This window comes from Puntigrus tetrazona, chromosome 8, assembly GCF_018831695.1.
Source record: "Puntigrus tetrazona isolate hp1 chromosome 8, ASM1883169v1, whole genome shotgun sequence".
Taxonomy (NCBI): Eukaryota; Metazoa; Chordata; class Actinopteri; order Cypriniformes; family Cyprinidae; genus Puntigrus; species Puntigrus tetrazona.
The window spans coordinates 14,638,436-14,661,298 of NC_056706.1; the positions used below are offsets into that span (position 1 = coordinate 14,638,436).

At 36.9% G+C, this 22,863-nt stretch overlaps 2 protein-coding genes across 2 annotated transcripts; one reads left to right on the plus strand and one right to left on the minus strand.

Annotated features, from left to right (window-relative positions):
• Nucleotides 1–127: 127 nt before the first annotated feature.
• On the minus strand, nucleotides 128–1,598 carry gstt1a (glutathione S-transferase theta 1a). Its single transcript, XM_043247966.1, has 5 exons — nucleotides 1,440–1,598; nucleotides 1,143–1,230; nucleotides 914–1,064; nucleotides 596–772; nucleotides 128–501 (listed from the first exon to the last, which is right to left on the minus strand). Exons 1-5 carry the CDS (start codon nucleotides 1,549–1,551, stop codon nucleotides 304–306), a joined length of 726 nt encoding a protein of 241 aa, XP_043103901.1. The 5' UTR covers nucleotides 1,552–1,598; the 3' UTR covers nucleotides 128–303.
• Nucleotides 1,599–4,953: 3,355 nt separating this feature from the next.
• mmp11a (matrix metallopeptidase 11a) lies at nucleotides 4,954–22,806 on the plus strand. Its single transcript, XM_043247122.1, has 8 exons — nucleotides 4,954–6,748; nucleotides 13,580–13,845; nucleotides 16,172–16,315; nucleotides 17,412–17,545; nucleotides 18,008–18,225; nucleotides 18,959–19,163; nucleotides 20,468–20,731; nucleotides 21,910–22,806. The coding sequence occupies exons 1-8, from the start codon at nucleotides 6,638–6,640 to the stop codon at nucleotides 22,026–22,028; spliced, it is 1,461 nt and encodes a 486-aa protein (XP_043103057.1). The 5' UTR covers nucleotides 4,954–6,637; the 3' UTR covers nucleotides 22,029–22,806.
• The last annotated feature ends 57 nt before the right edge of the window (nucleotides 22,807–22,863 follow it).

The following is a 22,863-nucleotide window of genomic DNA, read 5'->3' on the forward strand; positions in this document are numbered from 1 at the left end:
AAGTATTTTCAGTTCATCGAAATGACTCTGTACTTAAATGTATAATTATACCGTATCAATGCATTTTTTGCTATTTCACCAATTAAGGCAACACACAACATAATATATGAATGCACTGTAAACTGTATAAATGCATACACTTGAGCATAATTTTATTTAAAAGTTTGTACTTTGAATACAATGATTTCTACTATGATATTTTCTAAACCGTGTTTGATCAGTTCCACATTACTGCACAGCAACTTGATGAAAGGTTAAAGTTTGACACTAGGTTTTTGACCATGCAAACAGTTGCATGCAAACTCAGTTAAACATTTTCTGCAGTTTTAGCTTGAGAAACTCTGGTAACCCTTTGCTCTCAAAGGTCTGTTGCAGTGCAACATTCATGATAACCTTATGAGCCTCATCAAACACTTCCACACCGATCTCCTTCTTCACTCTGTCTCTCCAGGCACTTAGAGCAGGTCTGCCTTGAAACACATCTAGACCTGTTCCGACCGGCTTCAAGACACACAAAGAGAATTGGTAAATATGTCATGTTTAAGTAAAGCATTTGGTTTAAAGTATTCTAAGTATTCTAGGTATTCAAACGCACCTGCATTATCTCCACGATGGCTACAAGGTCAGCCAGAGATATTTTATCTCCGATTATAAAGGGCCTGCTCTGCAGAAACTTTTCCTCAAAGGTTTTCAGAGACGCGTTGAGGTCCTCCAAAGCAGAATCCATCTTCTCCTTAGGCACCGGGGCCCCTGTGACTGCAGGTAAGACCCCCTAGTATTGGGAAACATTCGTTTGACTGTGGATTATGCACTCTTTAAAAAGACAGAAAAAACTCCTAAATCTTGCATAATCACAGTTTACTCAGTACACACAACAAGCGATCGGGTTTGATTTCAATAAAGCGACTTTTACCCTGAACCAGAAGACCTTTGACCCATGAAGTCTTATGTTTGTGTGCTGCCAAGAGAGAAACTCGTCGGCTCGTGCGCGCTTCTGGAGGTCAGCTGGATACCAGTGGTCAGAAGTACGATGTTTCGCTGCCAAGTACTGCAGTATAGCTATACTATATAGAAATTATACAGTCTCTTACAAAATGGAAATATGTATGAAATGTAAATCATTAAGGTTGTTAAAAACATACCTTTCTGTTAGAATAAAATCTCCATCTTTGAGGACAGGAACTTTCCTTATGACGCTGACCTTACCAAATTCCTCTCCATATTGTTCACCTTAGAGCACAGAGATACAGGACTAAGGACTAAGGAAAAAACTTTTCACTGGAAGCAGAACGGATTAAAACATTACCATAAAACTGCGTTTAAAGTTTAAAGAACAAAACATGATCAACGCTACAAACACTGAAGGTTAAAACCGCACATAATCAAGATTGCATGCACAATTCTATAAAACAGCTGAATAAAAATACAACAAAAATCACCTGCAGCTAAATCCACGGTTTTGTATTCAAAGGGAATTTTATTGATCTTTGCAAACAGGAAGACGGAGCGGCATGGCTGCGAATGCAGGTCGAGATACAGCTCCAGTGGCATTTTGGATGGGAAGTGTCCAAGATGAGCGACTCGCCAAACTTTTCACCCTCATATGTTCTCGTATTTATGCTCCGCCCTCCGTGGGTAAGTGGTGCAGTGTTCTTGCGACACCTGAAACTAGGTTACCATGTTGTGACTGTCGGATTCGACCATCTAGTTATCTGTGCTTTTGGACGTTAAGGTCAAATTGCAGCTGAGGAAACCTGTTTGCGCGCCAAGAGGAATTTGGGGACGAGAGCGAACGATTACACAGAGAAACTGAATAGAAACTTCCAATACTGCTAATGCCTGCATTTCCCCACCCCCAAAAATGTAATGGTTAACTCGATTTTCTGTGTGTCGAGAAAGATTGCTGCAAGATGCTAAAGTCCATTCGACTTCAGCCCGCCCGTGAATCTTCGTAACTCTAAGAGCACTTTCTTTTGGTTAATTCTTAATAATCACAAACGATATTACAGTCATAAAAGTACTAATTTGCATTTACCAAAATATTTTAAGAGAGTATCTATCTATCTATCTATCTATCTATCTATCTATATATCTATATATATATATATATATATATATATATATATATATATATATATACTACAAAGAAAGAAGAAGAAGAAATAGAATTAGACTGATTTGTAAAGGCAAAACCTGCTCATATTTTATATTTATGTCTTTTTTCTGTAATAACATTTAGTAATTCAATAGTCTTTTTACGCTCCATTGCACGTATCTTCTCTAATTAATAAAGTAGTTTTTGCACTGCAAATCAAAATCCGTTTGCAGCACTTTAGGCTCTTATTTTACAAGCATCTTTCCAGAATCAAATGCTTTAATTTAGAATTTAGCATAACATTCTGTTTTTTATTGTACTTTTTTCTTCTTTTTTTTTTTTTTTTTTTTTTTTTTAGATCTGACTGTTTAGTTTAGTTTACATTGCATAATATTTATTAAGAACGCCTCAGGTTTAAAGTGCCATATGATATGCCCTGATGACAGGTCTGAAAGTATCATACTTTTTAATTGAAGAATTCTGCCACATGATGGCGCACGAACGCTTTTTCCTTTTACAAAAGAAATATTTGACTCAAAAGTCAGTAGAGCAGCATATGAAATGTCCAGAAATGTACTGGCCCTAATATTATTTCACTTTCTTCTTGGAGAGAAAATTATGATGATTTTCTAGTTTATTATGAAAAATCATTAAGCTCTTACATGGCATCAAAGGAGTGCAACGTCTGTACCAGGGGATTGTCATAATCAGATACAAATTAAATTACGTAAACTGCTCTGGACTTATGATCATATCCAGACAACTTCCTAAAGCCATTATGGAGATAAATCAGAAGTTGCTATCCTCATTCCACCTATATTACTGCCAAGCATTCAGGCTCAAAGGTCATTCTAGTTTGCTTTGGAGTTGACCTGCTCAGTGAGCGCATACTTTGAATTTTAAAGGGGTGGGTTCTTGTTGGTTCTGTGTTGTTTTTTAGCTGAAAAATAGTATATTGAGATGCCCTTTGATGCACACGGTAATGGTGCAAGCATTTACACCATATTGCACTGCATAAGGAAATCATAAACCAAATACACATCAAAACCAATGCCATATTTAACTCTTTATTGTATTCCGTGTTTAAGCGTCAGACCACAGCCCAGTCAAACTCCAAAGAGAAGTAAACAAAGAATGCATGTGGTTTGGAAGAACCAATATAACAGTTCTGGTGAGGCCATGGCTTTCTTCTGCTGAGGCTCCCAGCAAGACTTCACTCAAAGTCTGGTTTGAATTTAAAAAGGCATGCGGTTCCAGGTTATAGCAGATAAGAACCAAAAGGTCTGCGTAAAAGTCTGGCTGAGATTGTTTTTGAGAGATACGCAATCCTTGTGCTAGATTCGGTGATGACAAAGGAATTTAAAAAAAAGGAATAGGAGATGACACAATACTGCAGCAACATATCTTTTCATACTATTTTATAAATTCAAGCTTGAAACGCTCTCATAGTTTAAATATAAAAGTAAACAAAAACCTTCCCACGTAAAATAAACAAGTTTATTAATCAGTGTTAGTTGTGCATCATCTAACATGAAATATTCAGTATGAATATTTCAAATATTAATGAATATATTTGGCTGTATTTAGGATGAGCAGCTGATGTTTAGTAATGTTAATCTAATTGTTAAAAACTTCCATCCCGCGATCCCTGTGGTTTTCCATTACCTTGTGGTCAGATTTTGATCGGATGAAGTAATGGGATGCAAGTCGTGACTATCTTTGGCTTCCTGTTTTCCTCTCATTTGGGGAAATTCTCCACTATGAGATCACCCACATCTTGCAGGTGAACTTTCGTTTTAACCTATAACGGCATATATGGCTTTTGCGTGTAAAACAACCACCATGTATCATGTTACTGCGTCATTAAGTTTTCTTTAACAGAGATTATAATGTTGTGCTTACATAAGCATTGTAGGTTGATGTGACAAAGCTATGAGCCCTTAGTCCAGGGGAGGGAAAAATAACATCTGAGGCTCATGGTGGGGCATTAAAAGTAAATGAAGCCTCATTAGTTTTTTGTGCTCTCCTGCACCTGCATATTGATACACTCCCATACAGAGTTAAAAAGGCAATTCAAACATTAACTCAGACATACATAGGCACTTTTCATAATGTGACCCATTAATCTGTAATGGCCCATTTGAAAGACTGACCGAACACGTTCTTCGTATTTGATTGTTATTGCACCGCAGTCGTAGCTGACACAGTGGTATGTTAGTCATTACAGACACTTACAAAAACCATATGTAGAATGTGAAAAGATCTGTGATCTTTTAAACACTTCTGTAGGCAGAAATCAAAAAGCTTGAGTTTATTTTTTGAGCCAATAATATATTATATTGGCTTGTTGTCATGTAAACTAAAATGAGATCTTTTTTTTTTTTTTTTTGTGTGGTTAGTAGTCATGCATGGTGTGATTTAGAGTATACTTCAATGGGGAGATGAATGTATGGTTTAACTAAGATTAGGGCTGCCGTTTTTTCTCTAGTATCATTCGAAAGGGGTGTCTTTCTAGTGTTTAGGGAGCACGGAAATAGAAACGCTTGAGTTGAGACGTAGAATATCGAGTTGATTAATCTTTTGTAATTTGCTTATTTACTAAAAACTACATCTGAATTAACCGATGGGCTAGAGTGAATCTGACTGGGAGGCTGCATCTCAAATGCAAAAAAACCCTCTTTAATTTTACCTGCATGGGGATGATCTCATAGTGGAAAATTTCCCCAAATGAGTTGGAAGAGGAAAACAGAAAGCCCAGAAAGTCAAAGTTTGCATCCCATTACTTCATTTGATCAAAATCTAACCACAAGTTAATGTAAAACCAAATGTTTTTAAGAATGCAGTTGGTCACTATTGGTCTTTTTTAATATGCAATATTTAACGATTAACTATTATGATGTATTTAAAAGAAGTAGGCTACCTACTCGGCGACAGAGAGTATGAAACGTCGGACGCAGACGGCGAGTTAATTTTGTTGTTTACATAATAATAGCGCGCGACTTGGGCCAGAGGAGTGGAGGCACGCGCGAAATAAAAATGAGGTTTAATTTTAGCCTACTCTTTAAGCCAAAGTACACTTCACTTTTGAGACCCCGCGGACTGTCCGCGTGCAACAGCGCGTGCGTGAGAAGAACGCCGAAAGCGCGCGAGTCGAGCAGGTGGCATTGCGCATGCGTAGAGCTCGTCCGTCCGCACTAATCCGAGGTTTAGGATACTGTGAACGCCGCGCGGATGTGAGCAAGACGGAACGGAACACGGTCCTTAGCTATTTCAGTTAGGCCACTTTATTCAAATAATGGAACTGATTACATTTGTTTACTTTTTTTTTTCAAACACCTTACAGTCGTTCAATATCCTTAATAACTTGAATTAATAGTAGCCTATTATACTTTAACCTCATGTGCTTGCTCGGTTATGCCCGATCTCTCAAAAATAGAAAAATGGATATCCTTAGAGGCTACTTTGCCTCTCTACAATTAAATTTCAGTAACATTTAAAAATAAATGATATAGTCCTAAATAAAATTATTTCCCCCAGTTTGCTGCCTTTTATTAGAATCAAATGAAAGGGAGATGGCCAAATAGATCTAAAAACAAAACAAAACAACAGACCAGTTACTACAATATATGTGATTATGACACTGTTTTAAATCCAGGTATGCAAAATGCCACCACAGAATCACCAGAAATGCCTTTTATCACTTTAAGATCATTCTATAATGTTGGTAGCTATGATACTGTTTTTTTTCTTCTTTGCATATCTTTAAGGATCTTCTCCATGTCTTCTTGGGGGAAAAAAACAACAACTGTTCATCTTAAAATTAAAGCGTATAAATAAACCTAAATAGGTTAACTGATTACAGGTGCATTGACTTTGTAATTAAGTTACGTAATAACGTTACATGTAACAAGTTAGCCTACTTCACAACACTGAATATCATCTTGCTGAAGGCTATCTGAATAGAGCTGGTTAGAAACTGTTCAGCACTCTTGCTTGTTATATCTTGCTGGCTATATTTGATTATAGATTTACTGACTATTTTAGACATCAACATTAAACAATGCCATTCTTAATTTAGATCTTTACATATATCTATAAATCTGTATGAATCTTTATTCTGCAGTCATATATTTGGCCTTATCTAAAATGTCAAACATTTGTAGTACATGCAGATTTCTGAATTATTAAGATCAGCTGGTGATTAAATTTGGATGTTGTCCAAAATTCAACAAATGTGGGTCGTGCTCTGCATTCTGGAGTAGGCTGTAGATAACGAGTTTCCCATAAAGCTCGGTTGATTCGCTCATTACAGAAGCAGAAGAGTTAAAAGTCACGTGGTGAGGACCGGGCGATATTGTCACTCCGGCCCATAAGAAAAAAAAACCCGGTGTATTTGAGGAAAGAGAACAAAGAAATCATTGCATATAAATAAGCGCAGTCTCGGCAGCAGCAGTCGTCCACGGGCTTCGCGCGAGCTTGCATCGCAACCTTCTCTCAGGCACTTTCCACTTCAGCAGCGGAGCTCCAGGATACAGGAGGAGGATGCGGGTCTCCGGGCTTCTGTCAGGCGCTTTCGCTCTGCATGTGCTCCTGAGCGCGAGATGCATGCCTTTGCATGAGGGACGAGGACCCATGAAGCACAAAGAGCCTCCGGTGAGTTTACTAATGCACATATTTGATGCATTGTTTGAGTCTAGCTCTTGAAAACCGACGGGCTGCTGCTTAGTAAGTGGCTATTTTACATTTAGCTGCTCTAGTGCTGTCAGTTGCAAAAAAAGTTTTACTTTAAAACGCTTAATGAAATGCTTTTTGTTTTACTTTCATGCTGCATGGCGAATACAAATAGATCGGCGTGAACAAAGCAAGGTTTGTTGAGTTTTGCTACAATTGTCGGCACCGGACTCGGTTATACTGGGTCATCATCATCATCATTAATCAAAAATTGTAAAATAGCGTCTGAAGCCTCTACATTTACGAGCCAGAACCTGTCAGATTCAGGGTTTTTCTCTCTCTCTTTGTGATTCAGGTCTAATAATGCTTTCCAGAGCAACTTTATCTCATTTAACCGTTTAACTTTTTTTATTCATTTTTTATTCAAAACAGCCGTTTTATGGTCTTCTGGTTGTGCCCTATATTTATGAAGCGCTTGTTTGCTTATTAAAATGACCTAATCAACCTGTCATCACATTCTTGTGAACTGAAGAATGGATTTTTAGCTTTGTGTTTGTGATGACTCAGGTCTAAAACCTAAATATAATGTTTTCAGTTTGTTCTCTCAGCAGTGACAAAAGAGCGAGGTGTTGTGCAGGCATGGGCAAGTTTGTCTTTTCTGTGCCATCTGGAGGGACACACACTCCCTCACTCCCTCTCACACACAGATGCATAACCTACAGTAGAGAGAATTTAGGGAATGTGATAGTCTGCTTACAGGAACTGCACTGTCCTTTTTGTCTTGTGATTATTTGGGTGGAAAACATTGGCAAAGGAGGAGGCTCTAGGACAGTTCATTCATACTGTATATTTGAGGTTAACATATTCAGCTTAATATTTACACCACTTGATTCATGTCATTTTCAGTTATAAAATGCATGAAAGTTTTCAATGAACTCTCAGAAATAAAGGTACAAGAGCTGGCACTGGGGGCACCTTTTCAAAAGGTGCATGTTTGTACCTAAAGGCTCCATTTTGGTACCTTAAAGGTACATATTTGAACCAAATAGGTACAAAAGTGTACCTTTGAAAAGGCACCCAGTGACAGCTTTTGTACCTTTATTTCTGAGAGTGTAAAGTGGTCGAGCGTTATTTGCCAGTTTATTGTATTAGTGGGCAAAAAAAACAAACATGAAAGTGATTTATAAAAATTGAGGAAAAAAAGACTATGGTTAATGGTTGGACTGTGCTCTATAGCAGCTGTGGGTGCTTATGTAATAATGTTTTCATTTTTTTCTGCACAAATAAATTTGTCGGCTCTCGTTTGTTTTATAATATTGAGTGTAATAAAATCTCTTTAAAAGATAGATATATAAAGATATATAATCAAATTCAGCGCATGTGAGATACTTAAGATACTGTGTATAACAGAAACATAACATATGCTTATCTGTTTTGTAGGCTAATCAAGAAATTGTTTTCTTCAGTGCATGTCATCGCACGTATCATACCTTATCTTAAGACTTCACAGGAAATTGTATACTTACACCATTTTTTCTTAGCCTATATCAAGCCCATATATAAAGAAAAGATTTGTCCGGTCTGGCGTAAATACTTACATATGCATGCTCTGAAGTGTGAGTAGATTCAGTGTAACCCAAACAGTATTTCCATCACAAACAACATTGCGTTTTAGAGTCTAGCAGTTCAAGGTTATTGGGTCAGGTGATTCACTAACCTTAACTGGTTGGGAAATGCCCCCGCTAAGATTTTGACAGGCTCACTCAAGGAAAGCGTGATCAGTTTCATGGTTTCCTGGATGTGTCAGAGCAGGAATACATGCGTGTGGCAGAGGAAAAAAATGGGTTTATGCGAATAAGCCAAGTGCCAAAGTCCTTCAAGCATTGATTCAAACTTGAAACATTTATTATTGCTGGTAGACAGAGGACTTGAGCTGGCGGAGATAAAGTTTAACATGAGCACTGGTGCATACACTGTATCTGGGAGCTTATCACTGAAAGCTTACATGAAAGTCTCCTTTAGTCCTGCACTGGACCACTCATCCCTCCCAAGTCAGCTGCAGATTCTAGGGGATTTACCTGTGAATATTTGTTCAAATGGTAATCCTTTAAAGCTTCATTTATCTTGTCATGAAGAGTTGTGATATGCTGGCGTGAGGATTAGCTTTTCTTTTTCTCTCTCTGTCTGATGTCTGTAAAACAGATTGGACAGTGACCCAGATCTTTGATCCTGCACTCTGTCCATCCAAAACAATTTTTTGTTACAACTCACATCTTAGTAAATCAAACAATATTTCAACGTCATGTACTTATATCTCAGTTTATCATTTCATGGAGACCTTTACTCGGTTGGTCCTGAAATAATCTTGCTTCATGGGTTGTGATTTATATGTTTTTTTAAAGGTGATATGTCTAATTAGAAAAGTAATGATTGTTTCAAAACTGGTTTTCTTAGTTAAAGAACTTTAAAAACGTTTTTAAACTTATTTGCGCAATAAATTTTATGGTCATGTTAGGGTTCACGTCATCAGTTCGTCATGAGCTAAATGTGAAAACTTTGTTTTGAATCTTCAAAGTAAAGGTTGGTTTGTGATTTTCAAAACACACGTGTATTTTGAGTCTTGTGACTCTCTGTTAAAACAGTCGCTTCTCATCCAAATTTGCATAAAACAGTGAATGTAAAAACAGCAGTATATGCAGATTTATAGTATTCTTGAAGCAGCAGGCAAACAAAAAGTCAATTAAATGACTTACTGCTGTCAGCAAAGTACCTCTTCAGAGAGTATGTGAATTTTTAATGCGGCCATATTTTTTGTGAAGAGAATGAGGGAAATGTAGAAGTGAAGCGCATACGCTTTACATGACATATTTTGCTGTTGTATTTGGTCAGATTGCTTGTCAGTCAAAATCCCTGCGAAGGGACAATTGAGCATAACCAGAATATTCCTTGAAGTAAAAATACAATGTTTGGATAACAGAAAAATTTAAACAACAGGCATTGAAAAATCAACCTGCAAATGGGTCTGTTTACCGACGCTACACATCTGTATTGGCAAACAGAATCAGAATACGAAAGTATTCTACAAAGTTAAGCCTTAAATCACTGTTTTGCTACTGAAAGTGGCTTGTACTCTCAGTTGGGTTTGTTTAAAGCAAGGATAAAAATTCGAACAATTCATTAATTACGCAACACAAGTACCTGGCATTTTTTGCAACATAATGGTCCCATATTCACACAGTATCGTTCTTTCAATCTTGCCAAACAGAGACTACTGTTTCTCAACAGATCAGATATCATTAGCTTGAGCTCAGTGAATCTGGAACTCTGCTTGGATAGGGTTCTGGAGAACGGCACATAGGGGCAAACACAACTCTCAGATGCATCATGCCAGGCCGTCTTATCAGGATTTCCTCTGTGGGAGCTGAAAGCATGTGTTAACACGAGAGAGAGAGGTGGGGGGGCGTGAGAGCTCTAGGCTGGGACAGGCAATGGTGTATGAGAGTGGAGCGAATTTAACCACACATGAAAGGAGACAGCAGCATTTAGGAGCTTTGTCTGGAGGGCTTATCTGAAACATAAATTATGTCAAACTACAGGAAAAAAAACGCTGACTCAAAATATTTCCAGCATTAAAAAATGAATCAGAAAGCATTGTTGGCTAGCTTTCAAACTCACTGAGACAAGTTTTTCTCTGCCAGCCTGGTGTCTGTGAACCTATTAAGCACTGACCCAGAATTTTGATCCCGCTCTAAAAAGGTATTTTCAGTAGCTTTAGGGTCAGACGGTTCATTTAAACAGCGCTGATAAAAGTGGACAGCTACAGTCTCACACTTATTTTAAAATTCGCTCTGATCTTGTGTCCAGTCTCAGCAGAAAAAAAACCCATAGCATTCCTTTCCACATCATGCCACTATCTCTACGCTTTTAATCAGTGCATACTTCAGCCTTTATTTCCATTTTGTGTATTGCAATTTTGTTGCTTTAATCTCCTCAGACCTTCAATGAAATAAACAGCTTAAACTTCGGGGATTGCGTTTTGGCAGAACATCAAGACACCTCGGGCAATTCTTTCTCTATAGATTATTACACACGCACATAAGAAATAGCAACCTATTGTGTTGACTTCATTCCCCCCTGCATAGTATAGCCAAATGTGTCCTGACTTGCCCTCCATTTTTTAGAAGTGGGTCAAATCTAAACTTTGAACTAGAGTTCTTGAGGCTTGCATCGAATGAACAATGCAGATAACACCTCATCTCTGTTTGTGCCAGAAGTGGAATGTGTGCATTATTCCAGAGTGATGGCGGATCTCGCCCACTCATAGGTCAGGGGTCATGATGCAGTTGGGTGTTATGATATATGAACACCTGGGGAAAATTGAATCAAGCATCTGGTTTGGATTTTATTAACATTTTATATGCAGATGGTTTAATGAGATTTAGTTGTACAGTGTAAGCGCTTTTTTTAATGTTTCATGAGCTGTACGAGGGCCGTAATTTTTTAAGTTTTGCATTAAAATAGTTATGGTATGAAAGCAAAAAATGTCAGGTGGATTCAACTGTCCTGATCATATAACAAAGAAAACAAAAATCCTGGAAAAAAAAAAAAGTTTTAAAAACTTACTTTGTGTCATTGCTTATTAATATTTAAAACACTAAATCAAAATGATGTAATGCACCAACAAGCAAAAACATGATGTGGGGAAAAAAACATGATGTTGAAATAAATGATGCCTTCTAGGTCAATATGTCTGCTAAAGGGATAGTTCAACCAAAAATAAAAACTGTTTTATTAATTACATGAATAAATTCACCCTCATGTCTTTCCAAAGCATAAGCCGTTTGATCATCTCCAGAACACAAATACAAAAGCATTCTGACCCTACGCAGAAATAGTATGCTCATAGCTTCATTAAATGATGTCACATGGATTATTTTAATGATGTCCTGGCTACCTTTCTGGTCCTTGAACGTGTCGGTTGCGCTGCTTTCGATGCACCCTCATAAGATCTCTGGTTTTTCATCAAAAATAGTAATATTACATGTATTTATTTATTTATTGATATAATTTGTGTTTTGAAGATGAACATAAGTCTTATGGGTTTGAAATGACCTGAGGGTGAGCAATTATTAACAGTATTTTAATTTTGGGGTGAATTATCCTATAATTCTGATGATTTAAAGACTAAAATGTTGCAACTCCCCAAAAACATAACCACCTGTCAATAAGTTATTTATTATATTTTAGCTTGAAAAAATCATTCAGTCCTAATTGGTTGATAATAATTAAGGTGTGTCACTTAAAAATGTTTTTATTTGCTTTATTATACCTATGATCGTAATGTACTTTAAGTGTAAACATAACTTTTGTTTGCAAAACCGCAAATACAAAGAGTATCCGTCTAATAACATGGCTTATGAACTAAATTTTTCCTTCTTTAACTATACATTTTTAATGAACTTGATCCGTCTACATGCACATGTTGGAAATCAGCAATGCATGTTGGTAGAAAGTCTCACTCAGGGCACATTCCACAGTTCCTGCTGGGCATTGTCTCCAATATAGCAGCTCTGCCTCACGCATGAGGAGTCACCGCTGTGCCGCTGTCCCTGGGAGAGAGACACAGGGTCACTGAGGGGAAAACGTTTAGCCTGTTTGCTGTTTCTTTGCTAAAGTCCTAAACATTTTATAATACGTTCTAAAACAGTCAAGAAAAAAAAAAAGTGCACCTTGTCAGAAAGTATGTTCCCGCTTAGACTAAAAGAAGACATAAAGATATCTTTTTTTTAACACTTTTTGAACTAAATGTTGATTTTATGTAAACGAAGTATTTAGTATGAAGTATTCTTCTGTAAGTGGGTAAAAGGTGAGCAGTGTAAATGAAAGACGAAACATCCTGAAGTTTAAAGCATCTATAAATGCTCATAATTCTGCCTGAAAGCGCAACAACGCTGCCTACGGCATTTTTCTCTGTCTTTAACGCCCATGTTAATGAACAGCCATTTCCTCCAAAGAATGTTTAGGGACACTAAGTAGTCCATCCGCAATAATACACAACAGAAAGTAAACAGCATCAACTAGGGAAGAATGCGGTTTTACTTTTTGTATTAGATTAGGGTGGTTTGGCTTTTTTAATGTTCATTAACATGCAAGATTATTTTCATAGTTTATTATCATACACTGTGGCCTTTCCAGATGGCTTCAGTATGTTTTTTTTTTTTTTTTTTATGTAATGTCAGTTTTTTTTTTTTTTGTCTAACGTCACAGTTTATTATGTTTGACACAAATAGACTTCAGTTAAATAAATGTCATGAACAATTTCTGGCAATTTATTTTAATATGCTGTGTAGGATACTGCTAAAATTTTCTCATGCTCATCCAGGCTGCATTTAGAAAACAGAAAAAAACTATAATATTGTGAAATATTGTTTTCTGTTTTCTACTTTAAAGGATTTTAATGTGTGAATTATTCCTGTGATGGCAAAACTGAATTTTCATTTACTTTACTTCAATCTTCAGTGTTACATTATCTTTCAGAAATATTTCTTAATTTTTCTTAATACTAGCAGCGTTCCCATTAGGGAATGAAAAGTTGCGCAATAAAGTTTCAGCAGGCTAGAATACAGATGAATGAGAAATACATTTTAATACACAACTTTTAAACGGCTTTCAATGGAGAAACATGCTTTTCGCCTGCATGTAGTTATGCTAATTAACTAACCAGCTAACCATATTAGCATGATTGTTTCTTCAGCACATTAGTGTTAATTGTTGCCATTCGTTTCATGCATGTCTTCTGTTTTTCCATCGCAGGGCTTGTCACAGATTCCTCACTCCCTCTCTGAAAAGAGGAGAGACAGGGTCCCACATCCTCAGGACACCTTTAAACCTCAAGCACGGCCAAAAGATGAGCCACAGTTGAATGTTCAACTCAGGAACAGCTCCGGGGATGCAGGTCCTCCACGCTGTGGCGTCCCAGACTACCCCGACCAGAGAGAGGTGCATCTCAGCAGGCACCCCCGCCAGAAACGCTTTGTGATTTTTGGAGGACGCTGGCCAAAAACTGACCTCACTTACAAGTAAGGAAAACATTTTAAATTATGGTAGGCACTTTCAGCTTGCAAAACGACAAAAAAAATATTTCAAATTGTCCATATTTGTCAGTTTGACTGAATGAGTTAAAACATTTACTCCATGTTTTATTTCAAAATTCCTATTTTTAAGTGACATGATATAACACGAATAACTATAGCATGAGCTCTTTTCAGTTGGCTGCATTACTCTTGATTTACTATGTTTTCATTTTTAATCTACTGTAATTATTTAAAAAAAAAAACAACAGCATGCACTGTACATTCAAATAATTATATTTACACGATATCTCATGAATAATTCACCAGTATCTTTTTTCCCCAAATGCATGTCAATTTCTAGGTTCGATATAATAGTATAATAATATATTAATATTTAATTATTTGATATAGCCTATAAACCAACTGTGTAAGGTTAGTACTACTTCATAGTATTCCTTATGTACCAAGCAAAATGAAAAGTGAACTGAAAAGAAACTGAAAGTGTCTTGTAACACTTTCAATAGTTGAATATTGTTACAAGACAATAATTTAATTACTATTAATTATTTAAAAATAATGAATATTGTTATTTGTTTTAAATATTTATTATCGTAAATAATAACAGCTATTATATCTGGGTTAAGTTCTTTAACAACATTTTTCATTTGCTGTTATTTTTTCAAGGTCAAGATCTTTTCAGTGGAACAAAGCTAATCGTTTTCATCATAACAGTATCTGAATGAATGATAATGTTTGTGTGCTGATAGCACTTTCTATCTCTGTTCTGATCGTGCTTACAGCAGGCAGTTTATGTGGAGGAATGCAGGGGCTTTATAGTCAGACCTATGAGGGAGAAAAGGGCCGTCTCTGAGAGAGTAGTAATCAGCCACATTTGTACAGGAATCTATTCACAGGCAGCGCAGTGTGTGGATGTATCCGGTTGAAGATGCAGGATACACACTTTTCTTTTCTGTGGCCTTGTTCGTGACGCTCGATCGTTCTTTGTGTAACATTTTCATGGCTGAGTAGTACAAAAGCATGCATTGTAGATTAGAATTGGGAATTGTAAGTAAACATAGGATGTTTACATTTTGTAATGGGATTTTGGGTGTGTGTGTGTGTGTGTGCGTGTATTCATACAGTATATATAGTGTATATATATATATATGTGTGTATGTGTGTGTGTGTGTGTGTGATGGAGTATAACTGAGGGATTTACAGCAAATCTAACATCTTCCTCTTTTCTCTTTTCATAATAGAAATCAATCTCGCTGTATTTTGTTTCTCTTTTGGAAAGTCATAGAAACGCTATTGTGTAGTTTTGCCTGTGCAATTAAAGAAATAGTTTACCCAAAAATAAAAATGCTCTAAATGAAATTTCTGTCATCATTTACTCACCCCCAAGTAGTTGTAAACCTGTATGAATTTCTACAAAGAATTGTATAACTACACCAGATATTTTGGAAGATTTCACTATCACGTCCATAGTATTTTTTCATACAGTTTTGGAACTAATTGAGCGTGAGTAAATGATGACAGAAATTTCATTTAGAGCAAACGGGAAAGCAAAAAGCATATTCAGTAAAAGTAGTTTCATTCCCCGCTGTAGAAGTGTAGTCAGTTATGACGAGTTCAGAGTTCAACTTCTTAGAACCTCAGAAATGTGAAAAGAATCCCTTTCAAAAGCATTAGAAATGGTATCAAAAATCTTAAGCTTGAGGGGCTGAATCCGTACACGTTCCTTAACACAGACAGGTGTGTGGGCCTTCAGATAAAGCTTGGCTTCCTTTATTAAAATGTGCATTTCTAAATCATTTCTGATACAAGTAGGAACAGCGTAAGTTCCTCTTAACTTGAGCTATGTGGATTATTACCGCTGTTCAACATAAATATTTGAAGAATGCTTAATTAGGTTCTCTTCTTTGTGCAAATGAACATAATAAAAGGTTAACCGTGCCCAAATTGTAAGTGAAGATCCAGAACAGTCTGATACTTGTCTGAGGTTACGCGATCCCTGCGGGCTGAGTTCTGATCCTGACAGAGAACTGGGTCATGAAGCTATACACATAACACCGCCGAAACCACAGTTTCGTTGCGCTCATAAAACAACAATTTAGAGCACATTATGAGATCATGTGACATGCTCACCAGACAGATGCCTATGGTGATGAATAATAAAGATGAATCACTGGTGGTCTCTGATGTGGGTTTGTGTCGGTTGGTGGTCCAGCAGTGAAAGGCCGGTGGTCTGTAACACAATGTGCGTATGCAAACTTGGTCGTGTGTGTTTTGTTGATAAACTTTGACTATGACCGCGTCCATGTGTGTTCAGAATCCAGCGCTTCCCGTGGCAGATGAGTGAGGATAAAGTAAGGCGGGTTTTACAGGAAGCTCTCAAGATTTGGAGTGACGTCACGCCCCTCACCTTTACTGAGGTCGTCAACAAAGAGGCCGACATTGTCATTGACTTCGCAAGGTAATTTAAAAAAATATGTTCAATATGTGAATAGTGCATGAAGTAATCTTTTGCTTTTGGTCTCTGGATCCTGTTTCATCTTCCTAAACAGCTGATATGACCGTAGTCTGGTGAATTTCTCAGTATTCTCAGTAATAGTTGTTTCTGAAATACCCTCTTCACAGGTGTATTTGTCATCCTTGATTAATTTATCCTGCAAACCACTGTCCAATAATACCAGAGTTACAAGATAAAGTGAGTACTAGCATAGTATTCAGCATATTATGATAATGTAGTAAAGCACAATATAGTAAAGAATGGTACAATGTAGTATTAGTATAGTATAAAAATGTATAATATGGCTACTTATGCCCACCAAGGCTGTTTTTATTTGAAAAACAAATACAGTAATATTTGAAATATTATGAACTAATTGTTAATAACTAAACTTTTAAATTAGTAACAGTTTTTTTTTATTTCAATGCATTTTAAAATATAATGTGTATATAAGCTGACATTTGATGAGCCATTATTTCAGCTTTCAGTGTCACATGATCCTACAGAAATCATTCGAATATGCTCATTTGGTGCTCAAGATACATTTGTGACCCTGGACCAACATGAGAGTCCATGAGATCATGAGAGTCTTAAGAGTCAATTTCTTTAAAATGGAAATGTATACATCACCCAAACACTGAATAAATAAGCTTTTCATCAATATATATATTTGAAAATCTGGATTCTTAGGGTGCATCTGAATATTGAGAAAAACACCTCTACAGTTGTTCAAATGAAGTCCTTAGCACTGCATTTTACTAATCAAAAATTAAGTTTTGATGTATTAAGTGCCTTCAATATTCTGATGATTTATTGGCATAGAAGAAAATGTATGATTTTGACCCATACATTAACTGCTGCTACAAGCATAACTATGCTGCTTATTACTGTTTTATTTATTTATTTTTTGGGTCCAGGGTCACATTTTTATATTATGAATGCTATATAATAGGTGCTAGTGCTTTAACATAATTGGCCATTTTTATGCAATAGTCCTGCTGTAATATAAAGATCACAGATAGCACACAAACAGTATATATGTCTGTGTTTCCCATATTAGGTACTGGCATGGTGATAATTTGCCCTTCGATGGCCCTGGTGGGATCCTGGCTCATGCTTTTTTCCCAAGGACACACCGAGAGGGAGACATTCATTTTGACTATGATGAGTCCTGGACACTGGGCAATGAACTTGGTTAGTTATATAACTTACTGCTTCTCTGCTTGCCACTCAGTTGTAAAACAGATACCATGCACTGTAATCTGTGTTATAGATACTGTTTTCAAAAATTTACCTGGAATGTTTGCATGTCTGGCTCCAGTTCACAGCCATATAAGATTGACTGATTAAACTGATTAAAGAGATTCATATCTGTTTTTATCATATAAATGTGGGTTAATTTGTAAGGTTGCTGTAGTTCATGGTGAGATGCCGTCAAGACCACGGGCAGACGCAAGATGAATGAGAAAGCCTGCTGGCATTGTGCTGACACTTACATAATTACTACAGTAACCAATGAAATAGCACCAGATATTGACCCCGTCTGAACAAACATATTATAACAAACCGTCTGACAGGCATTTCTTGAGATCAGATATAAAAGTCGACTCATAATTGTCTGAGCCTAAAAGCCTAATTTGAAATGTCATCCTACAGGAACTGATCTTCTTCAGGTGGCAGCACATGAGTTCGGTCATGTCCTGGGTCTACAGCATTCTCTGGAGCCTGGAGCCATAATGTCCCCATTTTACAGCTTCTCTTATCCTCTCCAACTCAGTGAGGATGACAAGAAGGGAATTCAATATCTCTATGGCTCCCGGCCGCAAGCCCCACTCCAAATCCCTACAGAAACCAATGAGATTATCACCAGTGAAGTGAGTCCCTGAACATTTAAAGTGCCCCTGTTATGGATTTTTGAAAATGACCTTTCAGGTAGTGTGTGGCACAGTGCAACGTCCTGCAAAGTTTTAAATCTGAAAGTGCACCATGTATAATGTTATGTCCTTCAAAAGAAAGAGTCAACTCTGAATCATTGAACTCTGAGTCCTTTTTAAAAGGAGTCCCGAGCAGTTTCAAGTTGACTTCAAAGTGAAACATTAGCATATTGCCTGGGAAAACTTGACTTCATTTACCTACTTTAAATGAAATCAGGCAAAGGCTGTGGTTTTTAAAAACGAATTGTTAAACAACTTGAAAATGAAAATGCAAGAAAAGTGTTTTTTCACTATGCATACATGCCAGCGTGTTGGACTCCCAAAACCAAAATATAAACCTTTCATAACCCATAAAGGGGGCTCTTTCAACACTGACAAATTTAGTCATTTAAATGTCAATAGCAACATAAAGAGCATTTTTGGTATAATTTTGATTATCACAAAAAAAGAGTCTAATTTATGAATTTAACCTCTTTTCCCGATTGAATGTAATTCAGAATGACTTTGCATGGTAATCATTATTAACGTTACAATTATATTACAATGGTATTGTGTTATAACTATTATTGTATTCGAGCCACAATATTCCTAAAGCATCACATAGTTTAAATGAGTTCATTTCATTCATTCTCACTCCTGTTATCCCATCTCCTCTCCCTGTCACTGTTTGTAGCCTGGCGCTTGTCACACGGACTTCGATGCTGTGTCTGTAATCCGTGGGGAATTGTTCTTCTTCAAGGCCAGCTATGCCTGGCGCATCAGGGAGGGCCGTCTGCAGGCGGGATACCCTGCCCTGGCCTCTCGACACTGGAGGGGCATTCCAGAGAAAATAGGCGCCGCCTATGAAGACAGAAAGGGCAATATCTGGTTCTTTGAAGGTGGGTGAGTTCAGCACCGGTGGCTGACTGTGGTGATTTGTGGTTGTAGCACAGGATCAGACAGGCCTGGTTATATACATATCTATGGTGATGGGTGGTGCGGTACTTCCCCTTGACCCATATCTAAAGCGTCCTTCTTTGTGCCTCTAATGCAGGGCGTGATAAAACATGAGCACGCCGAACACATGCTACTAACAGCAGATAAATACACGTGTTGTGTAGTGTAGTACCCAAACTACTGTACACTTAAATGTGGTTATTGCAGTGGCGGGCCGTGCATTTCCCACCTAGGGCTTCAGTGGCGTCCTACATTAACCAGTCCAACTCTTAATACCATACTGATGATGCCACGGCTGTAAAAACCATAATTGTTACACAGATATAAAGTACTGCATGACAGACAGGTATCTCATGTATTGTTAGCAAAAATGAATGCTGTTAATAAAGCTAGAAACCCTGAAACCTGTTCAACATACCACACATCATCTATCTAAATACCAGTTAGTACAGCTTTACCGCAAAAACAACGCTTTGCTGTCCCTGACCGACGACCATTGGGTTATTGTAACTGTGATGGTACTTGCGAATTTCACAGAATGAAATGTACATTTTCAAGACTGAGAGTTTGGGTTAAGCTTTATATCTCTGCATTTATAGGAATAGCATCTGTTCAGTGAGTCAAATATGTGGTATGTTGATTTAAATGTACTTTATCATTTTACCACTAGAGGGAGTGATAGATAATTTTATAGAGAAAAGGGAGATTGTGGGTCCTTAAAAAGCATTAAAACAGATACAATTTCACAACATAGGACCATAAATAGTCTAAACAATGTGATATGTATACCAATAAGGATTATTTACTGTCTTTCAGCGCTCTTTATACTGAATTATATTTCAACTGCTGTTAAAAATATTTTTTAGCAATCTTAGAATAATGTTTATCATTCAGAAGGCAGAAAAATATTTATATTTCATGCTGACTTTAAACATGCGTATAGACTAATAGATTGATCAGTTTTTCATCTTATTTCTTTACATTTAAAAATAAAAATTTTTATGTGGTATAATGTTTAATATGGTGTAGTATTAAATTGTGTAATTTTAGACAAATTCTTCCGACAGAGTCTTATCATTTTTTTGCCTTTGTTTTACCAAGGTGAAGTGAATTTGCAGATTGATAACAAATAATAGGCAAACAATGCTAGAATGGAATAATGTGACAGTTAAATTAAAATACTGCATTAATGCAGTCATATTTACTCTTTACCCATGTGTACTATTCCCCTTGTGTCCTCTGATAGGTTCCAACTACTGGGTGTTTGATGCAGAACACAAGATAAAAGGACCGGACCCTCTGCAGACTATAGGCCTTCCTGTCACGGACATTCAGGCTGTACTGCGCTTGAAGGAGCACCACAGACACCACACATACTTCTTCAAATCGGGAAGCTACTGGCGTATGGATTCCCATGAAAACAGAGTGGACACAGCCTTCCCACGCAGCATCCAGCAGGACTGGTGGGGCATCCCTGATGAGATTGATGCTGCCTTCCAGGATGCAGATGGTACTTCCAGCTCAGCCTTTTTAATAGATATTAGGTATTGGTAAATTAACATGAAAGGTTACAAAATTCAGGTCAGGTGAAGTACGTTTGTTGATTCTGCAATCATTTGAGACTGATTCAATGGATAACTTGCTAAAGGCTAACATTAAGAAACTACATGACTTATGTATGTTTCACCATTTCTGCCAAATTCTTATATTTCATCAACAAATTCAATCAATAAGACAAATCAGTGGTTATAAATCAGTTGAAATCAGCGTCAACAAAATCCAAAATTCAGGGATGGCACTAATATTCAGAGATTTGTCTCCACCTACTGGTCGTTTTAGTTAATTAATATTTAAAGTATGTTTTCAAAAAAAAATTATATTTAAATATTAAAAATTAAATGTTTAATCGTATTATTAACATGGTTTAAAAATACCATTGTAAAGGAAAACTGTGGAAGTCAATTTAAGGTTCCACCATAATACCAGTTCAAAGCTAGTGTATATGTTCCACAGAAAGGGCATTAAAGTGTGTGAGAAATAAATTTGGTCAGTGATTATTTACAGAAGTATAGTATGTCATAGTATAGTATGTCATACTTGAATTATAATTATTGACAAAGACCCCCAAAATATCATTTTTGTCAGTATGCAGATCTTAGAACAGTCTGTGTTTTTGGAATGTAGACCTGCTTCTATTTGAAGCCACACATGAACATGTGTCCTGCTGCATCATTTTAAGTCACTATGACCCAGAAAACACAGCTTCCACTTTTTTAGCGGATAAATACAAAATGTTTATGATGACCTACTCCATTTTGTTCAGTCACAGTTTTTCAGTTCACAGTGTGTTTATGGGTCAACGTGACTGAAAAAGACGGAGTAGGTCATGTTCACGAAGTCATTCAAGAATAGCTTCCTTGACAAAGGGCAATTATTTGATTTGTCACCGCTCTGCCAATTTTAATTGATGAGTGTGACAGGCCTCTGGCAGAAGGGGGCGATATTTCAGCAGCAGTAATCATTTTTTTGAGCCAAGTTTGACTTCTTTTTATCTGCCTGTTTTTTTTCTGATTTATAATTACTAGCTATGTAGTTGTGCAATATTCCCGTGACATTAATACTTTGGTTTATCAATGCAAAGGATTTCCTATTAATGAATTTCCTGTCAAACCGTTGTGTAATCCACAGGCACTGCCGTCTTCATCAGTCGCCGACAGTACTGGAAGTTTGACCCACTTCAGCATAAGGTTTTGGAAGGTTACCCACGCTACGTTGGTGCAGACTTCTTTGGATGTAGCATGCCATAAACCCTCAGGAAACTTTTCTGTCTCTTACAACAACTCACACTCTGGTCTAAAGCACACAGTGTAAATTTCCCTACTTTTTCCACGACGAAGAACTGTACTATGTAACATAAGTTCTTGTTCCCCTGGCATTTCTCTTCCTTTCACCTCAAAAATGTCTGATTAATCTCATTTCTTCTCAGGAAATCTTGCACATCTGAGCTTTACGAACCACGAGCAGCTATGTCTGTATTTGTTGTATTATCAAGCGACCACTGTGTAATGAGGTACAAATACCCTGTTGTTAAGGTGCTAAACAAGGTGCTAAAGCATTTGTCAGGGATCTTTGCACCAGTTGCAATGTCTGTAACTCTCGAAGTTTTTATGATTCGCTGCAAGTACTGTAACTGTGCAGTTTGTATTGATTAATAACACAAGAAAACCTTATTTAGAGATTAAGTCTCTTTTTCAAAATGTTTTTTTTTTTTTTTGCATCGGGGACAGATGTGTTTAAGATCACCCTTAACACTCTTGACGCGCGATCATTTGTTTATGATATTGAGACTGTATAAACATACAAACTGGCACTCTTCAGTGCAGGACACTGACAACGTTTTAAATCTTTTTTTGTTTTGTTTTGTTTTGAATATACTACAATAGATTCAGCTTGGCATATTTGTTTCTATATTTTCTGTAGTGTTTGTAGTTCTTATGCTATTTTCTTTGACTTTTCATATTTACTATGTAAATACTTTTATAAAAATGTGTGTTGTATTTTGGTACAATTAAAATATTCCCTAAATTCCTAAATATTCTGTGATACGCTCATGTATTTATCCAGCTGAAGTAAGCAGCAATG